The sequence below is a fragment of the Juglans microcarpa x Juglans regia genome, chromosome 4D (assembly GCF_004785595.1).
Source record: "Juglans microcarpa x Juglans regia isolate MS1-56 chromosome 4D, Jm3101_v1.0, whole genome shotgun sequence".
NCBI classification, from domain to species: Eukaryota; Viridiplantae; Streptophyta; class Magnoliopsida; order Fagales; family Juglandaceae; genus Juglans; species Juglans microcarpa x Juglans regia.
The window spans coordinates 18,930,419-18,940,799 of NC_054600.1; the positions used below are offsets into that span (position 1 = coordinate 18,930,419).

Genomic DNA, 10,381 nt, shown 5'->3' on the forward strand with positions numbered 1-10,381 from the left:
CTCCTGATCCTGGCCTGTTGGTCTGTAACTACGTGACATTTTTCTGCAACTACGTGACAAAAAATGCATGTCCTTTTTTTTTTTTTTTATTTGAAATAAATTTCGTTTCATTCCATAAACCGAAATTACAAGTCAAACTATGCATCTACTCTAAGTACCCAGCACATAAATTTATTTATGACGATATTGTTTTAATTTCTATAAAATTCTTTCTAAACAGAGATAGCGTTTTGTAAAAAAGAACTAAATGATCATTCTTCTAAAGAAGAGAAGCACTAGCCCCTCCGTCATCCTAGATAGGAGGAATATAGAACTCTGCTACTATGGACACCAAGTCCAAAATAGCCTATTTTTTTTTTTTATTAAAAACTAAAAAACAAAAAATAGCCTGTTAGTGTGCAGCAGGGAGGCTGGACGGCAATATATATATATATATATATATATATAAGAGCCAAAAGAAAGAAAGAAAGAAAGAAAGAGACACGTATGGAACGAGTTACGAGAGTACTGGCCGGAAAGAAAATGAAAGAATCAACGTGCAGATCAGGGAAATTGCATGCTAATGGCAAAATTAGCTGACTTCAATTAATATTAATTAAAACTAATTAATGTAGAATGTTAAATTTTATATATAAGGACTAAATGGGTAGGCATACTCCGATCCTTTTAAAAAGAACAGTGCTACGAACAACAAACATTTAGGAAATGAAATGAAAACGTACGTACGTACGCATGCAAATGGGCACAAAAACGATCGAAACTGCTTGCTTTTAGGGATATGCAGAGAAATTAATTAGAGGGTGGGGGGGCTAATTTTGCAAGGGTATTTCGCCTCAACAATCCCCCCACGTTTCCGAGGCAGGCTCTGAGAATCCGAAACTTTGGAACTGATCTACACCTCTCGTGAATCTTAGCATGTCTTTAACATTAACGCTAACGTTAACATGACCACCCGGCACATGTCCGAGTACTTCAGTACCAGCAGTACCATTGCCATCTGTCAGACCCAGAAAGTCCCTTGTCAGACGACTGTCAGTCTTCTGCCACGGGGAAAGGTCTCCCGACGTGAATCCACCCATGTACTCGGTCGACATGTGACTCAGTACTGGGCTCATCTGATGAGTCGACTCTGTTCCAAACTCGCCCATGTTGTTTAAGTGAGTCATGTGGCCCACCGACTGAGCCTGTTGGGCTGCACTGGCTGCTGCACCAAAGGTTGCAGCCTTTTGGAGGAGTGCAGTAGCTGAGAGGTGGGCTGACGTGGCAGAGTTTGACGTGGTTTGGGTGGTACTAGTCACATGGAGGGTTTGGAAGGGTGAGGTTATCAAGGCCTTGTGGTGGTGGTGATGTCCCTGCTGTGATTGTGGCTCTTGGAAGAAAGTTTGCTGCGATGAGAAATGCTGTGGCATTTGGAAATAGTGAGCTTCAGGCTTGATTTGAACTGGGTTGTGGGTGGAACTGGGGTTAGGGTTTTGAGCTGGATCCCAGGGAGTGAGGGAGATGTGGGTTTGTGGTGGGGTTGGGAAGTGTTGGGACGTCGGAAAGGGGAAGATCAGAGGTTGGACTGTTGGGTTATTTGTGGTGGCTAATTGGTTTGCTGAGATTCTTGCACTTTCTTCAGCCAATGCATCACAAAACGCTCGATGGGTAATGAAGCTGTCCTTCCTGCAGTATTCACAATATGAAAATTAGAGAGAAATTCAGAAGGAAATATATATATATATGTTTATAGATGATCATAGTAAATAATTAAGAGAAACAATATTGATGTGGTGTCCTTTGAGAGCTGATCTTGAGTGGTTATGGTATTGCTGATAAGTAGAGAGTTTGATAAATCTGTTACGGATTCATATTTACGTAATTCTAAGTTATTCTATGCTTTCTTTTTCACTTTTACTCTCAAATTATCATGAACTGGAACCGAGACTGTTTTGTTTTTCTTGTTTCTTGAGTATAAAATGGAATGAAGATAGTAGGTTTTCATCTCTATGCATGGTACAATAATGTTTTTGCTTTACCGTTGACAGGTCTAAGAATGTCAATGAGAAGGAATAGCGTCTTTAGTTCCTTGTATCCTCACATGAGAAGGAATGTTGCATAATTACACCCTAACGTTGATGATGCAAATATGTCTTGTCTCTTTCCCTAGTTTATCTCCGCGGTTAAAAGAAAAATAAAAAGAAAAAGATGAGAGGCTAAGAACTCGTGCATGCGGATTGCATCTAACAAAGACTGATCACAGGTCAAAAAGCTTACAGAACATTATAAAGGAGCGAAACGATTACCTTTGAGGTCAAAGCTAGAGAGAGAGAGATGCATGACGATTGATTGATATGTTTATATATATATATATACACACACACATGCAAAATGGGCATGGATAACGCTAGGATTTGGAAAACCACGGTGGCAGAGCCGCAGAAGTGCTCTGAAACTAGAGCACATGAATGAAACAAGGATATGCAATTCATGTAGCCCCTTGTACCAAGTGATAAAAGAAAAAAAATAAGAAAGCAAATCACCAATCAGGCATTTCTGCAGATTTATCAGTCTTCATAATGACGAAAGCTCAGAGATTCAGTGTGCAGCAAGTCATTAATTGCATGCTTCATGGAAAAAAAAAATCGTCACGGATTTTCTCGGCCATGAAACCCCAAAAGTAATTAATTTTGCAACTTTTTCTCGATAAGAGAAGACCTCAATCATTATTTTTGAGACTGCAGTCACTCCGTTACAGAGTACCAAAAGTAAGTATTCACATGACCGGAAATGAATAATCCTGAGATTTTCTCTTTTCCATTACTCAAAAACAAAATTGAAGATATCATGAAATATATATATGAGAAAAAACAAAGTTTGCTATTGAATCACAGACGATACAGTATGTAAAAACAAAAGTGTTTCCATGCATTCTTCCGTTAGGTTTTACCTTTTTTTTTGTTCTTTTCATATATTAACTTAGACTTAGATTGTTCAGATTTAAAAAATATTGCTATCAGTTTCCCTTTCTAATGGTCACCAGCAACAGACACTTGTATTAAGTAGTCTCCACTTTCATGCAAGCTGCCACTGCATTTAAGCTCCACAAATATTCCCTGCAGGACTTACCATTCTAGTCTAATAAAAACAAACAAAAAAAAAACCCCTCTGAGAACTAAAATAGAATATATAGGATGAAGACTGTCCTTCAAATTGTTGATCAATTTTTGCGAGTCCTATGGCAGTCCAAAGTGATGAATGATAGATAAGAAAGCATCGATCACAGAGACCAAAAGGAAAACATCACAATGTGAGAGAGTGAAATAAATTATAAGTATACCTGGAGAAAAGGGTTCCGCAATCACATCTATATTCTCTTGTCCCACAGGTTTTAGAGTGAGCCTTCCAATCTGATTGAACTGCATAGATCTTTGAGCATTTCTCACACTTCCACTTCTTCTCCCCATGTTTCCTGCAATAGTGCTTCTTAATTCCAGTAAGATCACCGAGAGCCCTCGAAGGATGGTGGTGAACACATGAAGGCTCAGGGCAAACATAAGCTCTCTTCCTGATTTCTTTGCTGTTTCTTTGCTTTAGCTTCCATGGAAGGTTATGGCCTCTCCTGTGAAGCTGAAGGTTCTGATCCCTCTGAAAACCCTTGTTGCAGATCTCACATACAAATCTATTGGTGGCCAGTAGGGTTTTGGGGGATAACGCAATCACTTCAGCATCTGGGTCTGAAACACCTTCAAACACTTATAAGCCTAAAAGGAACATAAGACAAATCTAGTTGCAAAATTGAGGAGACATGAAAAAAGATCTTACCTGGGTTTCCAGGCAGGCTTCTCTTTTTCTTGATCTTTTGTGGCTGCTGTGGAGAAATAGTTGAAAGCACTGGATTTAACCCACCAAACTCCTGAACTCTAGTACCAGAAGAAACACTAGCTTCTTCAGACAAAGAAGTTGAATTTGACATAGCTGCGGGAAACATGTGCCTTCGACGAAAACTCCAAAAGAGAGAAACAAGAAAAATCCCGATAATCCGATCTCTTAATTTGTTTGTTTGAAAATCTTCCACTAGTTTATCCTTTCTTCCAAGTTACCCACTTTTACACCTATGAACAGACTTAAAAAGACCATCCCAGGAGTAGATAATAATCCCAGCTTTGGACATAACTAATTAAGCTCGTTGAAGAGAACATGTGGCAGTAACATATAGCCACAGAAAGGCATCATTCATTGGTTTGGCAAAAGCAAAATTACTCTCGTGAAGAGAATGATGATGTTGATGATGACGACGGGTTATTCCCCAAGTCGCTATCTAGGCCATGGATTACTTGCCTGAGTAACTCTGCAGCACCGATTCAAATATATCTCTTTCCGGTCTCACTCTCTCTATCTTAAAGCCATCAAGAGATTTTCACCATGCAGTATAACATGGGAAGAACAGACAATAAGACCGGTTTTCCTTAAAACACCTTCCCAACCCAATAGCCCAATTTCCTTATCCTTTCTCTCTCTATATATGTATATAAGAAAGGACAGAAAATGAATAGAAAAAAAATCAGTAGCTGGCCGGTGTGGTAGATGGCAGAGTACAGAGGGTGATGATTACAATGGCAGACTTAAGGTGTGGGTGGCAAATTGGAAAAAATGAAAAACGAAAAGAAATCAACCTAAGAAAAAGGATGGGAAGCCAAAAATAAAAAAGACTTGGAAAACCGTGAAGGGGAGAGAGAGAGAGATGAGGCTGCCTATAAGAAAAGACTTGGAAGAATCCCAACCCACTTGAATCAGCAAAATTTCGCCTTATTTTTCTTTTTCGATTTCTTTTCCTTTGAGACTGATGTTAGCACTTTCTGTCTTTTCTTTTGCTCCTGTAATAAAACACCCAAATCTCAAAAGGCCCTCAATTTGGATCATGGAATCATATTAAAAGGAAGGATTGCTTACAAGAAGGCTTAGGAGAGTGCGAAGCTTAAAAAGCATGCAGCATATGGGAGGCGGTAAAGGCAAAGTGTCAAGAGATAGGGCCATCTCCACCTTTTATAGAACCCCACGTTAACATAATTGATTCATTGATTGACTCTGATCTTAGCTTACATGCACAGTTCAAACTACAAAATAATACTAATGAATGAACTTACTGATCATCATGCATGCATTTTGATCATACTATCTTAATTAATTATCTCAATTAATATTCCAAATCCCCTTCGAGAAATATTTAATTTTTCCCAAATCGAGTGTTTAATTAAGCATGCTTGATAACAACCAAATTAATCCTCTTTTTTTTTTTCTGTTTAATTACCAATAGAAGCATACTCATTACTATGATTTCCATCATTATTAACATTTTTAGTTTTAAACATTGAGAAACTTTAATATTTTAATTCCCCAAATCATTTTAATTTGAATGATTATTAATTAGGTGATGATAAAAAATTAATTAAATGAAAATAGTTTTGCATGAGTACTTCTTTTCTATTATTGTGTCCTTTCAATGATTATTCGGTTAGAGATCAGGAATCTTAATTACATTCTTGTTTTTCATTATTTGGTTGAGGATTTTACTCCCCTTTCTGTCTCTCTTTCTTTTGTTGTTATTATTCTCTCACATTCTAGAGTACTGCAGTGAATTAAAGTGCTTCTTTTTTTTCTCCCTTTTTATTCTTCCTTTATTCCAAACCCAAATCTAAAGCCATATGGAGGCAGCACACGAATTCTCCATTTTGGCCCCATATATATATATATTATATACTGCAGATAAATAAATGGGCGGATTTATTTATTTATATATACAACATTCCAGGCTAGCATGCATACTGTCTTTGAAAAAAAAATAAAAAAAAAATTAAAGGGTTTCCTATATATCTTGGGTGGCCTAAAAATAGAAGCCATGAGTGGCGCCCTAATTAAACATGGGCTGAAATATATATATATATATATAGGATCCATATATATGTATGTACGCATATGCATTCATTAATCCTTTTGGTATATACAAACACACACGGCCATATCTAATATTGTGGCTGATCATCTTATTATAAAAATCCTTTTGGAATCCTATCCGTGGGTTTACTGATGATCTTTTGATCTTATAAATCTTTTGAATATGCATGCAGGCCAGCTTTTCAGTGAGATTCATGTTTCTTTTCCTTTGGGATAAGATGAGATTTAATATTGCTTCATTGATTCCGCCTTTATGGAAAAATGGATGCAAGCTGCATGCAGCTTGTCATACTAAATGAGATAATTTATTGAGTATTTAACTATTAAAGAGTAAAATATACCTACAATGATTTGGCTAAATTCTATTATCTACAGTGATTTTTAAAAAAATTTTCAAATTTAAAGGTTACTGTAGATATATCAAATACATTTTTTATCAATTATTTCTCTTTCCATTTCTTTCTCATCAACGTTCAGTACATTCCTTATCAATTTTTCTTGTATTGCTCTTTCGTTGAGATTTCTTTGTTATATAAATATCATTTAATCTGTTTCATATCTTTTTATTTTTTGAAGTAGTTTTGTATCTTTCATGATAGTTATCTGGTCCTTGGAAAACTTGAGAATAGAAAAAAAGTATTCCAAATTTGGTCTGGAAAGGAAGCAGTTTCCAGCGTGATTAACATGTTTTTTGTTCAGATTATTCATTTCTGTGAACATCCTCCATGTACGTGTTGAGCCATCAGTCATGTATAATTTGGTAAAAAGAAAAATATAGTTGGATGAGAAATATTGGATTAATTTGTAATAGTTAGAATAGTCAAATATGATAAAATAAAATAAATTAATAATTAAAAAAATAAATATTTTTTTTAATTATTAATTACTCATTACTATATAATATGAATAAATGGATAATCTAATGTGGATATTTGATGTGAATAGTCAAAACTAAATTCATCTTATATTATTTTATTATTATAGAATAAAAAAATAGTTATTCCAATGTAAAAATTTATATGAATGGAATGACTAAAAGTTAAATTCATCTTATATTCATTAAAAGTGTCATTTAACTTTGGTTGAGTCAAGTATATATAACATTTTTATGACTATACATATGGAAAAATGAAAGTATTCATCATGTATCAGATCAGGTCAATTAGCAGATTAATCAAGCTGCAATTAGTTTATATTTTAATTCATGAAGTGCTCTTATAATAAAGAGCCTGTTACCTTTGGAATTAAAGACAAGAAGCATGAATTCCAAATATGTGGTGTAATTAATGAATCCAACTAAGACGGATATTATATTTTACCTTTTCAAGCCACTGATCAAGTACGAATATATATGAAGTCATTTTGCCATCTCATCATGACAGTGGTCTTAATTTTACTCGTTGATCGATCTATTATATATATATATATATATATATATATATACACACACATACATACTGATGATCTAGCTGTGCTGCATGCAGAGATCAGGTAGGCATACTGATGAATGGGGATCGAAATAATAGCGCATGCGGGCCATACCTTATTCACGGGTTCTTCTAGTAGTACTAGATTCTCACATGCATGCAGGTTTTTTTGCCTCTAGTCTTACCTCCAAAAGGGCACTGCAATATTGCCCTTTCACGTTATTTCTATATTATTAAGACTTCTTGATCTATTAATTAGCAGTCTTATACCACACATATGTTAATTAAGTAAAAAAAATAAAAAATAAAAAACATGTGTGTAGCAAGTGTAGGCCGGCTGCTAAGTAGAATTTTTCTATTATTAATGCACCAATTTAATATTAATTTTGGACTTTTTTGTTTGTCTTTCATGCTCCTTATAAGAGAATTCATGCAGGTTATTTTTCTTTTAAATATATATATATATATATATATATCTAGCTATATATATTGGGCATGTTGTAATTTGGTCGAAAGCTTGGCACATGCAGTAAACATATACATTAGGGTTCGCCATCCCATGCAGATCATAGATAGATACTAATAAAATACATGCATTAATTAGTGAATATATATGGATTATCGAAGAGACCTAATTACCTCTACTAATATAATTAACGTCCAAAACTATATAACATTAATTCCACATGATGTCTTCTTATAATTATTTGTACCATTATATATGCAATATTAATTATGCTTATAAACCTACCCTCACTAATATATTGATCTAATTCGTTGCATGGATATTAGAATAGTGATGATGATATTCTCGATCCCACCTACTAAATTCATCAATATCTCATTATATATAGAATAACGCTACGGCCCCTGCTGCAACAGCATTCGTCATGTGCTACACACCATTGCCTTCAAGGAAGATAAGGACTTCGTATGTGCCAATATTGTTGGTGTCACCTTGGTCTCAGCTGAATCACATCATAGTTGACACTATTGGTTCTCATTACTCGGTTGGTATTAGAAGCCACCATCTGCATCGAGATGAGGTTCACAAAATGAGAGGATGATATGCTATACTAGTACTGCATGTTACCCATGCAAACTATTTTGGCATTTGAAATTGTTACTTGCCACCAGAATGGGTATTTTTTTCTGGGAGGGAAGAATAATATACATGTTGGTGAAACCTTCATTTTCTTTGTGATAGATGGTGTGTTGTTGAACTGTTGCAAGGTCATCTTCATGGCCAAAGAAGAGTAAAAATCAAATGGAAAAAAAAAAAGAGAAGAGAGATTGAAGAGAATAGAAAGGAATTTCTGTTCAGGCCACTGCAATTATGTTATGTCTCGATCGGATATCCAAGAGGTTACTTACACACCAACTGTACTGCTGCTAGCTTAGAAGCTTTTGGATCAACAATGGTAACTCAAATTGGCGGAAAGGGAGTATAGCTTTGTTGAGGGTGAACTTATTGCGAACAAAAGCTTACTGATTCAGAGAAGAAGAAGAACAAAAAAAAAAAGAAGCTGAGGTTGAGTTCGCCCATAACAGAAAAGAAAGAAGCTTTTCGGGAGAGAAGAAGAAGAAGAAAAGAAATAAAGCATTTCAGACAATTTTTTTTATTAAAATAGATGCTGACATTTGTATTTTTTTAATATTAAAATAGATGTCACGGGGGATACCACATCAAGTGGGAAAGAGAAGTGGGACTCAAGAGCGGGGTCGTAGCATTATCCTATATATATGATCTTAGCCTATCTCTCATCATTGAATCAAACTCCAAGTGATCACTTGCTAAAGTACGTAGAAACCGTATATAGATCAGGAATCCACATCAGACTAGCTAGGATTATTTTTTAAACTGTTTTTTTTTTTTTTATATATTTTTAATACCATTAATTTATTTCCATCATTTTCAATATAAGATTGAAGACCCTGTTATATATATATGGGACTGACCAGTACCATACCTCATGGTCCTTCAATCTAATATTCCCTGATTTAATAATTAAACTACTTATAATAGCTAGCCTTGAAAGCAATTTTGAAAAACAAGAAAATCTTGTTACTCGTGAGCTTCCAATTTATACATATAAATTAATACAATTACACTCCAATATTACAGTATTCATGACTAATGTTGAAAATTAGAGATCCCATAAAATTTATGGACACTTTCATTTGAGCAGTAGTAAACAGCTGGAAGCAAAAGATAAGGATTGAAGTCCCTAGCTACCCTGATCATCATACCCTTATAAATAAATCAGAACAAATCGTTCTCAAGGAAATGGCTCAAATCAGTCTCTCCATTCGCCAAAAAAAAAAAAAAAACTAATAATAATAAGTAAATGCTCATGTCTTGATCCCAATCAGATGATAGATCTAGAACAAGCTCTATTATGTCAGATGCGATGAAGCTTTCAGGGGGATTTGGGCCTGGATATAAGGCCTAGAAATTTCAAAACCATTGAGCCCGAAAGGAGTCCATGTCAACGTTAGCAAGGGGGCCACATCCTATATATATAGATAGACCCCACCCTAACATCATCATTACCTCACGAGAAAGTCGAGCAATGTGCTTTTCTCGTTTGAGTCACGAGGGCCTAAGCTGACTTGGACCCAAACCTTGACCCACGTGTCTGGTTCATGTGCCTCCATGACAGCCAAACATGCATAGCCAATTCTAATTAAAGCATTGCCAGCATTGACGGACAGAAATGCTTACCAAAGAAAAAAATAGGAAAGATAAAAAAACATATATAAAAAGGAAATCGTTGTGATTACTCTCTTTATTTTTTTGTCTTTGTATGAGTTGAATAATCCGAAAGATAAGTTAAAAACTTAAAACCAGCTTCTATTATTTAGGTCCAGTCACAAGGTCATATATATATGTATGTATGTATGTATGTATGTATGTATGAGAAAATATTCAAAATTTTAAAATATTATTGACATAAAAAAAATTGTTACATAATATCTTTTTAAGTTCATCTTTGAAACGGATGGACCGATTTCATGAG

At 35.0% G+C, this 10,381-nt stretch overlaps 1 protein-coding gene across 2 annotated transcripts; it reads right to left on the bottom strand.

Annotated features, from left to right (window-relative positions):
- Positions 1-606: 606 nt before the first annotated feature.
- Positions 607-4,997, bottom strand: LOC121260552 (protein indeterminate-domain 12-like). 2 transcript variants are annotated; one of them, XM_041162477.1, is made up of 3 exons: positions 3,805-4,997; positions 3,320-3,725; positions 607-1,665 (listed from the first exon to the last, which is right to left on the bottom strand). In XM_041162477.1, the coding sequence occupies exons 1-3, from the start codon at positions 3,968-3,970 to the stop codon at positions 834-836; spliced, it is 1,404 nt and encodes a 467-aa protein (XP_041018411.1). In that variant the 5' UTR covers positions 3,971-4,997; the 3' UTR covers positions 607-833. The 2 variants fall into 2 exon arrangements, with proteins under 2 accessions (XP_041018411.1, XP_041018412.1); XM_041162478.1 differs by having other exon boundaries at positions 3,320-3,716; positions 3,805-4,996.
- Positions 4,998-10,381: the final 5,384 nt, after the last annotated feature.

Excerpts from the sequence above, each read along its gene's own strand:
- LOC121260552 (XM_041162477.1), bottom strand. The coding sequence starts at position 3,970 with ATGTTTCCCGCAGCTATGTCAAATTCAACTTCTTTGTCTGAAGAAGCT. Across the intron at positions 3,726-3,804 it reads AAGCCTGCCTGGAAACCCAG|GTGTTTCAGACCCAGATGCT; the intron begins GTAAGATCTTTT and ends AAGTGTTTGAAG. Across the intron at positions 1,666-3,319 it reads TGCGGAACCCTTTTCTCCAG|GAAGGACAGCTTCATTACCC; the intron begins GTATACTTATAA and ends TGAATACTGCAG.